This window comes from Polypterus senegalus, chromosome 5 (genome assembly GCF_016835505.1).
Source record: "Polypterus senegalus isolate Bchr_013 chromosome 5, ASM1683550v1, whole genome shotgun sequence".
NCBI classification, from domain to species: domain Eukaryota; kingdom Metazoa; phylum Chordata; class Cladistia; order Polypteriformes; family Polypteridae; genus Polypterus; species Polypterus senegalus.
Genome location: NC_053158.1, coordinates 191051197 through 191067363, shown reverse-complemented (window position 1 = coordinate 191067363; position 16167 = coordinate 191051197). Strand labels below are relative to the sequence as shown.

At 43.7% G+C, this 16167-nt stretch overlaps 1 protein-coding gene across 2 annotated transcripts in view; it reads left to right on the top strand.

The window, feature by feature from the left end:
- zeb1b (zinc finger E-box binding homeobox 1b) overlaps positions 1-16167 on the top strand; it is a 324647-nt gene that overhangs the window by 283019 nt on the left and 25461 nt on the right. For both annotated transcript variants that reach the window (XM_039753846.1, XM_039753845.1), the window contains one exon: positions 12989-13191. In XM_039753846.1, the coding sequence (XP_039609780.1) occupies positions 12989-13191 (203 nt within the window). The remainder of the gene's footprint in view (positions 1-12988; positions 13192-16167) is intronic.

Genomic DNA, 16167 nt, shown 5'->3' with positions numbered 1-16167 from the left:
AGTTCTTTCGTCGTGTGGTGGGTGCAGCAACGCACCATACCAGTGCATGCTCTCCAACTTGACTTGAACTTGTGGAGAACGTCTTCCCCGTTCCCACGAGTACATAACACAGTCCCACAAGCACAGTAACACACAATTCTTCTCCTTCTCTTTTCTTTCTCCACCACTCCTCTTCAGCAAAGCTTCGTCGTCCTCCTCCTCCCGACTCTGGCTCACAGAGTAGTAGCTGCTGGCTCCTTTTATAGCCCACCCGGAAGTGCTCCAGGTTCTTGAAGACCTAATTCTGGCAGCACTTCCGGGTGTGGTGGAAGAGCTGCTCTGTAGGGTTCAGCAGCAGCTACAGCATGCCCATGTGTCCCAACAGTGCTCAACCAAACTCCAACTCCCATGAAGCACTGCGGGAGTTCTAGGCACCGCTGCAATCCAGGGGGGCTGCTATCTAGCATTCTAGGGGAGGTACTGTTCTGGCTAGGCTTGCTCCCCCGATCCATACAGTGGAGAGGCATCCAGGCCGGACAAGGACTTCGGCCGTCTGTGACGATACCCAAACCACTTCAACAGTTTTCACTCAATCCACAGTTCTACTCTGAGGCTCATCCAAATCGCTGAGCTTCTCACCCTATCATGGAGTTTCATCCCAGCAAGCCCTGCAAAGAAACCTCATTTATTGTACTCACAGTCTCGTTCTTGTCATCAGGCATCGAGTCCGTATACTCGACATTAAGTCAAATTCGTTCATTGCGGGTGTTCTGCTCTGCCAAGACTGGCTCTTGTCACCACTCCTGTTTGTGGTTTTCATGGACAGGAAGTCAAGGCGCAGCCAAGCATGTGAGGGTGTCCAGTTGGTGAGCCAAGGGGTCACACCATTGCTTTTTGAAGCTGATATTTTCCGCTTTACCTCCTATGACTGTGACCTCTAGCCTAGACTCAAGTGATCCACTCCTGAGAGAGATGTGTCTGGGAAGAGCATCATCACCTCCAATTCTGAGGTCATGGTACTCTCTCGGTAAAGAGTGGATTGCTTTTTCCAGGTAAGGGGAGGCAACAACTACCCTCAGAGGAGGAGTTCAGGTGACTGAAGATCTTTTCTATGGATGATGGGAAAAGGAAATGTGAGATCAAGAAGCCAGTTGGAATAGCTTATACTTGGTCATGGCGGTGAAGCATGAAGCGGTAGCTGAGTATGAAGACAAAACTCTTGGTTTACCAGTCAAGCTACCTCCCAGTCCTCACCGATGGTCATGAGCTGTGGGTAATGACCAAAAGAATGAGATCACAAGTGCAAGTAGTAGAAACGAGGTAGGGCTGACACTCCATGATAGGGTGAGAAGCTCAGTAAAGTTCAGTATTGAGAGGAACCTGTTGAGGTGGTTTGGACATTTCAGGGATTCCTCCCAAGTGGCACCCCGTAAAGCTGCTCTGGACACTGGATGGAGACCCTGTGACAGACCCAGAACATGCTGGAGAGATTATAACTCACAGCTAGCTTGGGAATGACTCGGAATTCCCCAAGAAGAGCTGGAATCTGTAGACAGGGATAGGGAAGTCTGGGTTGACCTGCTTGGTCTGTTTCCACTGCAACCTTCGCCAGGAAAAGTGGTTTCAGAAACTTTATTAGTACATTGGATGAAGGTTGTTACTTCAAAATAAATTCTTCAACAAGAAAACAGGGATGCAGTTGGAATCTTGTTGAGAGTGAATTTTGCACAAATGTGGAAGTTTTTCTTCACACAGAGAATCACAGACACATGGAATGAGTGACCAAGTCATGTGGTGGACAGTAGGACTTTAGGGACCTTCAGAACTCTGCTTGATGTTATTTCAGAACAAATACGTGGATTGGATTGGTAAGCTTTGTTGGCCTGAATGGCCGGTTCTAATCAGAATTTTTAGAATATTCTACATTTCTAACAGTGGATATGATGCCCGTCCACCGGAGTGCTAACAGCACACAGACAGCATCCAAGCCAGGACTTGAACCCAGGCTCCTTGGAGCTGACCAGCATAGCCTCCCACGTAACTAAATAATGATGAAGTGTTGGCTGAATTTTATACAGAGAAGTGCTGATATCTCCAGGGGCAATGCTGAGAGGAAAGCTACTGATGAATAAGAATCCAAAGACCTGAAGCTAAACAACATCTCTGCAATATCTTTACCAGCCTATGATCCTTTCACCCAATCAATCAGTAAAGCCCTCTAGTAATTTTTTTCTAAACAAAATAATGAAGTACAACTGAAGGAGCAATTGATCATATGAAATGCAGAGACAACACTGGCGAACCCCTTGGCCCAAGCTTACAGATTTGACATTGAAGCTAACAGAGTGTAACAGAAAATCTGTGGAAGGCCTCACTTCACCGATACAGTAAACACGGCAGCTGCCTTCTGTGATGTCTGCCATTTAGACCTGTGGCTTAATGGGAGGTCAGCGAACGCTGGAGTTCATGATAAGCCCCCTGGCTACCGAAACTTCACATAGCCACACCTGAAGGCTGCTAGAGGCAGATATGAATCAAAGTAGGATTGTATCATTATATGTATTTATATGATGTCTTTAGCCAAGGCAGTTTACAAGATTAGGAGATGTCACACTTATTTAAAGATTTGTTTGTAAACTTGGAACACATGCAGGTTAAGTGACACACGGAGAGGCAGACACCAGAATTGAACTGGCACCCTTGGGCTTTACAGTCCTGTGTCTCAGCCATTGCATCATAGTGCCTGTTATTTAGATAGATAGATAGATAGATAGATAGAGAAAGGCACTATATAGATAGATAGATAGATAGATAGATAGATAGATAGATAGATAGATAGATAGATAGATAGAGAGATAGATAGATATGAAAGGCACTATATAATAGATAGATAGATAGATAGGAAAGGCACTATATAATAGATAGATAGATAGATAGATAGATAGATAGATAGGAAAGGCACTATATAATAGATAGATAGATAGATAGATAGATAGATAGAACGAACTTTGTCCCCAAGGGAAAATGTTTAAATTTACAGAAGCTCCAAAAATAAATAAATAAACATAATAAAACAAACAGCACACATAAAGATGGGTAACAGGGAGATGCTGCTGTCAATGTCAGGCTTGTAGGTGGCAGTAAGATGAGGTCAGGCGTGCTCATTTTGTGCCACAGGTTTATAATTCCCATCATTGATATTTGGATAGAGCAGGCCTAACAGACACCTGATGTGTTAAATCGCGATGAGATATAACAGTTCACATAGTTAATATGAAAGCTCATATAAGCTGTTAGAACATTAGAACATTTCTCATTATGTGAAGTCTGGCCAGGTCTGAATTTTTTCCCCTACTTTTATCCTCACCTCTTCTATCTCCAGATGAGCTTGCAACTTGTGTCCTTAATCCGGATATTCGGCCTTTTCATTTTCAGTTGAGCAGCTCTCCCGATAGGATGTAACAGGGCTCTTTAGGCAGCAGTGATTGCAGTGCTACCAGCTGAACACAAGAATGTTTGATATGTCTCACTTTTCATTCCTTAGAGTCTCCTATATTCTCAGATGTTATAGATGCAGGTAGCCATCAGATTTATTATGCTCACCGAGCGACATTTCAGCCGGGATTTAATAGCTGAGATCAAAGGGGATATCCCTCATATATACTGGCAGATCATTATACACTCCTTCGGGGTCTTGTAACTAAAGGCTCTGTTATGTCTCAGCCAGGATTCCTCCCCAAGTTGGGGTTCCTATCCATATTATTTATCTTGATTTTCAGAAAGCATTTGATAAGATGCCACATGAGAAGGTGGGCATCAAACTAAAAGAAGTGGGAGTTCAGGGTGATGTTTTTAGATGGGTGCTGAATTGGCTCAGACACAGGAAGCAGACGGTGATGGTGTGAGAAACCTCATCAGAATTGGCCAATGTTAAGAGTGGTGACCAGCAGGGGTCAGTGCTAGGGCCGCTGCTATTTTTAATAAATATAAATGATTTAGATAGGAATATAAGGAACAAGCTGGTTAAGTTTACGGCCGTAGATCTTATATTCTTTTCCTCCTTTTGAATTAAAAGAACCGTTGACTCATTGATGCCATAATGGCATCCTACAGCAGTGTAGCTGTTCCCTTCCTTCAACATATCCAAAACGTTTACCATTTCAGCAATCGTTAGCATCTTCTGTTGGCGCTTGGGCACGGCCCCTGAAACAGTAGCAGGAGCAGATCATTTTGGAGCCATAACGAAGGGCTTGACTATGCACAAAGATAAACACAAAAGAGCACAAAAGTTAACTCTTTACACAGCGGAACACGTTGATGTTGAATGAGCGACACGAGATTTCCTGGTTAACGCAGCAGAATCGAATTTGGCGCTCCGTCGCTGAGCCAATCAGCACACAGGAACTTAACTGCGTGCTATGATTGGGTAGCTTCTCAGCCATCCGCCAATAGCGTCCCTTGTATGAAATTAACTGGGCAAACCAACTGAGGAAGCATGTACAGGAAGTAAAAAGACCCATTGTCTGCAGAAATCCGCGAACCAGCGAAAAATCTGCATTATATATTTAGATATGCTTACATATAAAATAAGCGATAGAGTGAAGCCGCGAAAGTCAAAGCGCGATATAGCGAGGGATTGCTGTACTATCGTTTGTGACTGAATCATTCTGTAACTTCGGCGTTACTTATTGACTTTTCTTACTTCCGCTTTCTGACAAAAGCACGTTTTCCCATGGCATTGCGGTACCGAAAACGTCATCTGCTAGTATAGTTGCAGCTGCAGCATCAGCTCCTTGATACCCTAGGCATGACACTGCCCCCAAACCAGGAGCTTTGACCAAAGTTAATGAGCCGCGACGTCGCAACTGAAGTGCTAGGTTGCAGCAGCCTGGCAGGCTACACTACTGGCTGGACTGCTGAGACCGGCCACTGGGCAGAAGTGACCAAAACAACTAGTAATAGCTTGCATATTTTCACTTAATGGATTAGGAGATCGACAGGCAGGTCGGTGCGGCATCTGCATCAGTCTCTCTGTTTCATGAAAAAGGAGCTGAGCCGTAAGGCAAAGCTCTCAATTTACCGGTCAATCTACGTTCCTAACCTCACCTATGGTCATGAGCTGTGGGTAGTGACCGAAAGAACGAGATCGCGAATACAAGCGGCTGAAATGAGTTTCCTCCGCAGGGTGTCTGGGCTTTCCCTTAAAGATAAGGTGAGAAGCTCAGTCATCCGGGAGGAACTCAGAGTAGAGCCGCTGCTCCTCCGCATCAAGAGGAGTCAGGTGAGGTGGCTCGGGCATCTGATCAGGATGCCTCCTGGGCGTCTTCCTGGTGAGGTGTTCCTGGCACGCATAACTGGGAGGAGGCCCCGGGGAAGACCCAGGACATGCTGAAAGACCTAGTAGAAGTGGCCAGGGAGAGGGAAGTCTGGGGATCTCTGCTCAAGCTGCTGCCCCCGCGACCCAATCTCGGATACGCGGAAGAGGATGGATGGATGGATGGATATTTTCACGTTTTTTTGCTCTAGTTTTATGTCATTTTGTGCTAGTATTGTAACGAACAGTTAGTGCAGACTACATCTGAAGATATGAAGTGGATTTGAGAAGTTGGTGAGTTGTTTATTAACAAATTTTTGTGATTTTGAGTTTGTAAAATTAGTGTAGGTTAGGGGGCTTTTTGCATATCGGCTTATTTTACAATATAAACTTTGAAGTAAACTTAGTAAAGTAAAATTTGATTTTTGGAGGGTCTCTTTTCCAACTTGAATTACTGAGCAATGAATTCAGTGAGCGTTTTCGTGATTTCAGTCCACACGAACAGGACTTTGTGCTGTTCTCTTACAACGTTGAGAATGCGCCTGAGAATATCCAAATGGAATTGATTGAACTGCAGCCAGATTCTATTCTGAAGGCAAAACACGACAAAGTTGGTGTGCCAGGCTTGTATGCTTACCTGCCACCCTTGCATGTGCAGATCTGTAAGTTGGCATCGAGAGTACTGTCTATGTTCAGAAGAACTTACCTTTGTGAGCAATTGTTTTCGTTAATGAAAGCTACCAAAACCCCACATCGCTCAAGACTTACTGTCAAGCACCTTTCATCCCTCATAAAAGTTGCAGCTGCACAAGACTTCAAGCCTGATATTGATGAACTGGTTACTAACAAGAGATGCCAAGTGTCGGGACAAAAGAAAAAGATCTCACACTATAAGACACCTATATAAGGACCTAGCTAAGAAGCTAAGACTCTAATTTTACGCCGTTGTACGGAGATTGTATGGAAATAAATTACTTTTCTTTAAACATTAAACTTAAAGTGTTACATTTTTTTATAGTTTTCAGTATTGGAAAGAAAGCTACAGTAACTTTGTATAATAGTATTTGTTACAGTGCGGCCCGCTCACGCACGTATGGCAGTCGAAGCGGCCCACCAGTGGTAGTGAGGTTGACATGCCTGCTCTAAGCTATCAACATCCAGACAGTGCTCAGAAGCCATTAAGGAGACTAGCAGACTGTCAGGTTATATTGAACTCTACACATCAGGGCGCAAGTCCAAGGAGGTGACGCTGAAGCTTTATAACGCACTGGTGAGGTCTCTTCTGGAGTCCTGTGTGCAGGTTTGGTTTCCAGGCTATGAAAAGGACATAACAGCACTGGAGAAGGTCCAGATAAAAACAACTAGGCCTATTGCAGGACTAAAAGAGCTGAGCCTTTACAGCTTAAGCAAAAGAAGATTAAGAGGAGACCTGACTGAAGTGTTTAAATTATGAAGATCGTTAGGTTAGGTTGGATTGATTGGTCATTCTAATTTGGCCCAACATGAGTTTGCACACAATTGTTCATGTAGCAGATTGACACCTCATCCAGGGTTCATTCTTGCCTCATGCCCAGTGCTGTCAAGATAGGCCCTGGCTTCCTGGACCCCTGGAAGTGCATTTGCAGGGTTTGGAAATTTGATGGATGGATCATTTAGAGAAGGAACAGCCTGCTTGCTACAATTTACTGCAACTTCAAAGTCTTTACATAAAGCAACTTGCACCGGTGCCCTAAAACGTGTGCCCTTGTCTCCAGATGTCAGATACAACTGAAATGAAAAACGTTTCAAAGACATACTTGAAAAAAGAAATGAAGGCCAACATTCGTACAGTCAAGAGAATGAGTCAAAGAGATTTCAACAAGCTTGCCAAAATCCAAAAGATGGATTTGCTTTAATGTTAATAACAGACAGACTGGCGGACTGAGCAGGAGATGAAAGAGATGTCATACTCGACTGTAGGAAAGAGTGTGTTCAAGCGCCACCGCCACCTCAGCCAGACACATGGAGAAGGATTTGGCTGGAGGAGACGGCACAGTGGCACAACTTCAAAAACAGTTTGCAGCTCCTTCTTTCAGCTGCTGCCATGGTAAGGTGGCGAAGAAGGAAGGAACGGCACATCACTTCTGCTGCTGTCTTGTCGGGGCTGAAAATTAGTAGCTTGTACCGCCAAAGTTTGAAAAGTCCAGGGCAGCATATCAGAGCAAAAAGGCCAAGCTGTGCGCATTTAAGACCTTCTTAAAATGTGTTTATTTTAAATAAGGACTGCTCACCTGCCTTTCTTGCACACTTGAATCAAATGGCAGATGCTGACATTTCCCTATGCGCCAATTTGCCGTTGTGCTGCAATGATTCATTGATTTCGCTTTATTTTTGTATAGCGCTCGTCCCTGAATGCAGTCAAAAATGAAAGACAGATGTAAGCGCACGTACCTACTTGATAACGTTATTATTAGACACCAGTAGAGTACCACCATGCTTTTAGGATAGACGCTCAAAGCTCATTTTAACTGTCGAAATCGGAGGATGAGATTGATTTGCTAAGCCGTGGATTTGAATTTGACATAAATCTTCGGTGTCTTAAAACCATTTAATATTTGGTAACCGTAATGAGCTCTAATGAGCTAAACAATAGTCATGTTGGAATCTTCTTCTGTTCTTCATAATTGCTCTGTGGCCAGCTTTGTAGGGGCTGTCAGGAGGTAGGGACACCGCTGTGAATGGAGCCCCCTAATTAGAAAGGAAAGACACCTCCGAGATCAATGGAGACAAATGCAATCTTAACTCAGTACAGTTGTTAGGTTTCAGCCTGGCTGGGGTTCAAATTCCTTTTCTTACAGGCCTTTTTCTTTCATTTTGGATTCTCTTGTTTATGTTAATGTTAGCGTTGTAAAATGGGTTAAGGAAAAAAGAAAGCAAAGGTTTATGTGCGTTTTAAAAATGGGGACCCTCTTGTTATTTCTGGCTGTCCCATCTTTCATCCACACTGCCTCTCCATCAGTGTCTGTGCTCCCACGAGTCAAGGATTTGTCCTTTTCAGGTCTGATTAGATTCCAGAATTGTGATAATGCCTTGTGGGTTGTAACCATGAATGCTGTCATGTCTGACATGTTCTCCTAGTTCAAGGTGGACAGTTCATAGTGCATAAATTATTAAGAAAGGCCGACAAAGTAGCAGTTAAACAACACCCCTCTGATTCACCCTCTCTCGATCAGGCCTCACCCAGCACCGCCTGCCAAAGCACACGACACTCCATTTTATATGACAGTCGACAGAAGCAGCACACGGCGTTGACCGGGTAAGTCTTGCTAGGCTCTGCTGGCTTCAGTCTCTTCAGATGTTTCACTTGCTCTGAGCCAGCAGGTGGCACTGGTGTACAAACTGTAGCACACACGGAGAAAAAAAAAACCCACTGAGACCCCCCAGAGTCAAAACTTTGGTTCCAAAGTAGTCTCTCTTGTCTGTATGGTCCTAAAGAGCAACTATACAAAATGTGGTCGAGATTGGTCAAAGGGTGTAGGATTATGTAGGGAATACACAGACAGACAGACATCTTTATTTTACATCTTATATATAAACATCTACAAGTGGAAGTGTGTCTGTCTTTCTGTCTGTCTGGCCTAGAAGTGCGAGGGTACAGCGTGAAGCTCAAAGAAATCGACTCTGTCACCAAAGTGAAACCACCGAGAAAAGAGAGAAACTTGCTTAGCCGCTAATACACAAGAGAGGCCATCACATCAGCAAAACGAAACCTCCAAAAGAAAGAGAAACTCGCTTGGCCGCTGATAGACAATGGAGGTGAGCACATCAGCAAAATGAAACCACAGAGGAAAGAGAAACTCACTTAGCCACTAATGCACAACTGATGCGATTGATTGATTGAAGTGCCAGAATCCATGGTTTCTAGGAGCCCAGGCCTTTTACAGCATGGGCTTACACAACTAGTTTATATATATAAATGTTCAAAGCTCCGCGTAAGATGCAGATCACATGGCATGGCAGCAGCAAGCCAGCAGTTGATCGAGCAAAGAGGAGGTAAAAAAAAAAAATATTTGTTTCCCATTGTACCACCGTTTAAGAGGGGGTTTCGGAGGAGCGACCGCTTTTCCTTGGGGTACGTTCTGCCCCCCTCTTCACAACACGAGAGGCAGAGATGCAAAGGGGCTGGCGTATAGCACAGGCCTGGGGTGTTGGCAAGCGAAGCGAGCAGGGGAATCCCCTAGTATGTTTATACAGTATATATATATATATATATATATATATATATATATATATTTATTGTGTCTGGAGGCCTTGGCCATTACCGCGGAAGAGATCACTACCTTCCCTTTGGACGAGTCTTACTGGGCAGCTGAGGCACTACGGACACCCGCAGGGCATGCTGGGATTTGTAGTTTGGTACAGCCCTGTTGGGTTCTGTGGGGGCCACCATCAGGAACTGCAGAGCCCTACAATGGACTTCCAACATACCTGGGGATGAATCTTGGTAATATTAATGAGCCACCTGGAGTCACCTGAGTCTTTGTGATTATTTATCTTTGTGCTTTGTGGATTTACTGGATTTCTCACCTATTGCTCGTTTTTTTTTCCTCTCTCTCCATTTGTTTATTGGGGTTTGTTTGCCTTGATGGCAACTCCTTTTGTTTGTTGTTTTTTGAGACTTTATCTTTTGTTATTCCCAAGGTCATGACAATAGTGTATTATACTTTAATAGAGATAGACATCTTGTACAAATGGTAAGTGGCACATGGTGCGGGATTGAATCTGTTAGTCCAATGCTGTTACTACTAGTTTACTGTGAAGACCTGAGATCTGGGAGAGGAAGAGAAAAATCAGTGGCTGTGGGGGATACTTAGGCAAAGGGTCCGTTGCCATCATTTAACTCTTTAGAGGCGGATGTCGACATGTAATGGCATATAGGAGTGTCTTCACGCAGCTGTCAGCCACTACATACCCGGGTTCAGCACTACGATCAGCCTGGGATCGATCAGTTTATGACGGTACATCACTTTTCGTTTTCAATGTCCAGGGGCCTCATGTATAAACAGTGCGTATGCACAGAAATGTTGCGTAAGAACTTTTCCACGTTCAAATCGCGATGTATAAAACCTACACTTGGCGTAAATCCACACACTTTTCCACGGTACCTCATACCTTGTCGTACGCAAGTTCTCCACTCGGTTTTGCAGACTGGCGGCACCCAGCGTCAAAGCAATGGTACTGTTCCTGTGTGATTACTCATTATTTTCCTGACGCGGCTTTATAAATACACTGAAACTAACCGCATATTGTTTATTAGTGTAACGCATCTGATTGTAATTAACTTGTAACAATATAATGGTCCAGGGAACAGCCATAGTATTCCAAATACCATAACTGCTTTAGTGTTGTTACTCTCACTTCTCCTTCTTCTTCTTCTTCTTCTTTCAGCTCCTCCCGTTAGGAGTTGCCACAGCAGATCATCTTTTTCCATATTACTCTCACTGCAGCACTCGGAGTATTTATATCACTGTATCTGAGTGTGAATCACAGCAGCAGCTGATCGGAAGAGAATTATCGGTATACAGCATTCAAGGACACGCTGTCTCTGCCACGGCAAAACGTTTCAAAGCCTTTCCTGTACGGACCTCGCGGTTCAGAAACAGTTTCATCCCAAGAACTTTAAATGCAGCCAATCAATTGCTCCTTGTAGAACGGTTTGTACTTATAAGTACAATCACCCCACTGTAAACTTGCACTACAGTTATAATATCTCACAACCTGAGCCACTTTATAAAGCGCGTATTTACATATGATGATGATATCATTTTTAAGGTGAAATGCAGCAAAATATGTTTATTAAATTATACAGATAAAACTTTAACTTCATTTAAATAATCTATATTCTTCACTGGGAGTGTCGTGAAGGATAGAATAATTAAACACGTACTATGAAGATATTTCAATGTTCCTTAAACGTTTTGAAGAATCGGCGCTAAGCTTACAGATGGCTTAACGTCTATTACAGAGCTGATTGTGTGGCGATCAGTTACTTGGAGAAAGAAAAGCACTGACTGCAGTGACAGCCACGCCAATATATATTGAATATAAAACAGAAAGAGAAAATAACAACACAGCTAAAAGCAGCGACAAATTTGGCAAAAGTTAAATGCTTGTGTCATGAGCACGAGGCGGCTATGCAGTGTCTGCAACGGACGTGGCCATGCACCGTGCATAAGCTACCATATTGGCATTGGCGGGCGAAGGAGCCACCAATTCTTCCTCTGCCCAGGGCCGCCATGAGCCTAGAGCCGCCCCTGAGTACTGCTGCAATAAATTATTTCATTGAAGGTCACACACAATCACTGCACCACCGTGTTCCCATGTTTAATAATGTGCTTTAACTCCTATCATCATGAAAATGACATCACGTATACATCTCAGTATTTTAGTTATTCAGAGAGCTGTAATATCACGAATGTAATGGACTCTGTGTCCAGTTGGAGGAAGAGAGCCAGTTTAAGAAGCAAGTAGTGATTCACACACACAGAGCACATAGAAGATCAAATACAAAACAAAGCATTTAACGTGCTACTTTAATTACGATGTGATTTGAAAAACTGGTTAATTAAACGATTTTAAGATAAAGTTTATGATGTTCTACTTTAATGACAAAATAAACTACGTGATTAAAGTGGAAATGTCGAGATTGAAGTTGACATTTCGTGCTTTTTCCCCACCGTGTGCCTTTTTTTTCTCTGTACCCTAATAAGCTTTCATATGACACTCAGACGGTGGGCTACAACTCGCCTTTTCACGGCGACTTTGATATCTGACTTCTTTTTTATTTCCGGCACTGTGCGACTTTGTGAACGTGAGCTTTCAAGTTTCTCCAACACGCTATGTCACTCGATCAACTTCCTTTTGTTGATTATACCACGGTTTGTTTGAACAAATAGGATGTTTTTCCTTTGCCTCCACTTGGTATTCGCTGAAATTCTTATATTTTCCCCCGTGCTTTTCCCATTGTCTTTTCACAGAAGGCTGAGCTTAAGGGCGATTTATATTGATTTGCATATTCAAAGAGGCGTAATTCTGGGAGGAGTTGGAGCGTTACATAAAGCGCGTGCACGAGCGTTAGTTTTCATGCTGATCGGGATTTATGTAGCGGAAGAACATGGAAGTTGGAGGACGCACAGATTCCTGCATCTGGATTTTTCTGTGCATAAGCACATTTTGGCTTTTGTGCTTACGCCGTGTTATAGTGCGAGTTCGACGCATTGGCGTTATACGTGAGGCCCCAGATCACTTGCATCAAAATCAGAGTCGGATGAGTCCAATTCAGCAATAATATGCAAAACATTGTCCATGGAGGATTTTGCTTTGCGCCTTCACTTCACTCTCTTATCAGAACTGCCTTTAGCTCCGGTGGCTGAAGACCACTCTGAAAACAGATTCAGCCCTCAAAGAGTTAAATAAGTACAGGTCTGCTTTAGAAAATGTGGGGACGCCTTATTGGGGGGACCAAAGATGACTTGCCTTTTAACACAGGGGTATGGGGAATAAGAGCTCGCTACAGTAAACTGATGTGCTTATTACATGGGAAGTGGAGCAGGCTGGGAATGGGCTCTTCCAACATGTTATTCTCTACATGTACTGTAATAAGTCAGTTCTTACCTGCCACGTCATTTTTTTCTTTGTTTGTTTTATCCTACACAGGGACGCCGGATGCATTTTCTCAGCTTCTCACGTGTCCATACTGTGACAGGGGATACAAACGCTACACATCACTAAAGGAACACATCAAATATCGCCACGAGAAGAACGAAGATAACTTCAGCTGTTCTTTGTGCAGTTACACTTTTGCCTACAGGACGCAGCTTGATCGTCACATGACCGCACACAAATCTGGGCGAGATCAGGTAGGACATTTGGCATCGTGACGGTTGTTTTTAATGCGTATGTATACAGTTGCAAGAAAAAGTAAGCGAACCCTTGATTCCTAATAAAATGTGGTCCAAACTCCATCCAAGTCACAATTCTAGACAATCACAATCTGACTAAACTAATAACACACGCACCGCTGGACTTGTCTGGTCTGTACTGAGCACGTCGACTAATCATTCACAGTGCAGGCTGGAAAACGTAAGTCATTTCAAATACTTGTAAGTCCTCCTTTAGCTGGAACAACCAAACATTTCCTGTGGCTGCACATTGAAGATGACTTGTGGACCACCTAACCCGACAAATCTGTTTCGCTACATCGATATTTTCAGGTTGTTTTGATTGCACAGAGCTCTTCACGTTGAGCCATAGCATCTCAATCGTGTTATGGTCAGGACTCTTGACTTGGCCGTTCCACAAACACAAATCTTCTTCTTTGTCAGCCATTCTTTAGTTGATGTATTTGTGCGTTTTGGGTCATTGTCTCACTCTCTTAAGCTTGAGGTCATGAGCTGTTGCACATACATATCCCTGTCAAATGTCTTGATTCACCTTTGACTGGATTGTTCTCCCGATGACTGAAGACATCTACGTCCTAAGGCAGCAAAGTAGGCCAAAACCAGGAATCTCTCTCACATCACACAGCATTGACGTGAGGTTTTAGTGGGGTCTACAGACCTTTTTCCCTCCAGAAATAATGTTGTGCATTTGTGCCAGAAAGTTTCAACTTTTGCCTCAACCGTCCATATTTTCACAGAAGTGTTGTGGATCATCCAGGTGGACACGCTTAAGATCTGCGGCAATGTGTTTTTTTTTCCTTGACAGCAGTGATTTCCTTTGTGGTTGTCCTTCAATGAACACCATTCTTGTTCAGTGTGTTCCTAAAGGTGGACACGTAAAACAAAGACTTTTACATTTTGAAGTTTGTGGACTTTTCTGGAGGACTTTTTCTGTTTCCCTTGGGTTTCTTTTCTGCCTCTTTCAGGATTGCCTCTTGTGTTTTTGGAGTGATCAACCAGGAATAGCTTGGGTTGTTGCTGGAAGAGGTGTTGACAAGGCCAGCAGGGGGTGCTTACCCCGTGGTCTGTGTGTGAATCCCAGTGCAGTGACGGGGACACTGTGCTGTAAAAATGGTGCCATCCTTCAGATGAGATGTTAAACTGAGGTTCTGACTCTCTGTGGTCATAAAAGATCCCTGGGCATCCTTAGTAAAGAGTAGGGTGTTCCTCAATGGCCTTTCTGAATTGCCCATTGTATCCCGGTCATTCTGGCCCCCTAATCATTCCACATCTCTAACTGGCTCTCACTCTTTCACCACCTAATAGCTAATGTGTGATGCAAAAATGGCTGCCGTCACATCATTCAGGTGGATGCCCCCCATCTCTATACAAAGCACTATTGACTGTCTTGAAAGGAGCTATAAAATGCAACGTGTTCTTCTTCCACTGTGGGCATGTAAATACTTACACTGCAAGGAGTCCATCCATACATTTCTGTCCACTAATCCATTGTCAGCAATCCGTGCTGTTTTTTTTTTTTCCTGGAATCTGTCTTGGCGACACTTTGTAGACCATTTGTCCTCCCATGGATTGATGAACACCAAGGACTTTAGCAATGCTTTTGTAGATTTTTCTGCCGTTATGCCTCTGTATATAGGTGCTGGTCATAAAATTAGAATGTCATGACAAAGTTGATTTATTTCAGTAATTCCATTCAAAAAGTGAAACTTGTATATTAGATTCATTCATTACACACAGACTGATGTATTTCAAATGTTTATTTCTTTTAATTTTGAGGATTACAACTGACAACTAATGAAAGTCCCAAATTATTGTGAAAAGGTTCAATATTGAAGACACCTGGTGCCACACTCTAATCAGCTAATTAACTCAAAACACCTACAAAAGCCTTTAAATGGTCTCTCAGTCTCATTCTGTAGGCTACACAATCATGGGGAAGACTGCTGACTTGACAGTTGTCCAAAAGACAACCATTGACACCCTGCACAAGGAGGGCAAGACACAAAAGGTCATTGCTAAAGAGGCTGGCTGTTCACAGAGCTCTGTGTCCAAGCACATTAATAGAGAGACGAAGGGAAGGACAAGATGTGGTAGAACAAAGTGTACAAGCAATAGAGATAACCGCACCCTGGAGAGGATTGTGAAACAAAACCATTGAAAACTGTGGGGGAGATTCACAAAGAGTGGACTGCAGCTGGAGTCAGTGCTTCAAGAACCACCACACACAGACGTGTGCAAGACATGGGTTTCAGCTGTCGCATTCCTTGTGTCAAGCCACTCTTGAACAAGAGACAGCGTCAGAAGCGTCTCGACTGGACTGCTGCTGAGTGGTCCAAAGTTATGTTCTCTGATGAAAGTAAATTTTGCATTTCCTTTGGAAATCAAGGTCCCAGAGTCTGGAGGAAGAGAGGAGAGGCACAGAATCCACGTTGCTTGAGGTCCAGTGTAAAGTTTCCACAGTCAGTGATGGTTTGGGGTGCCATGTCATCTGCTGGTGTTGGTCCATTGTGTTTTCTGAGGTCCAAGGTCAACGCAGCCGTCTACCAGGAAGTTTTAGAGCACTTCATGCTTCCTGCTGCTGACGAACTTTATGGAGATGCAGATTTCAGGACCTGGCACCTGCACAAAGTGCCAAAACTACCAGTACCTGGTTTAAGGACCATGGTATCCCTGTTCTTGATTGGCCAGCAAACTCGCCTGACCTTAACCCCATAGAAAATCTATGGGGTATTGTGAAGAGGAAGATGCAATACGCCAGACCCAACAATTCAGAAGAGCTGAAGGCCACTATCAGAGCAACATGGGCTCTCATAACACCTGAGCAGTGCCACAGACTGATCGACTCCATGCCACGCCGCATTGCTGCAGTAATCCAGGCCAAAGGAGCCCCAACTAAATATTGAGTGCTGTACATGCTCATACTTTTCATGTTCA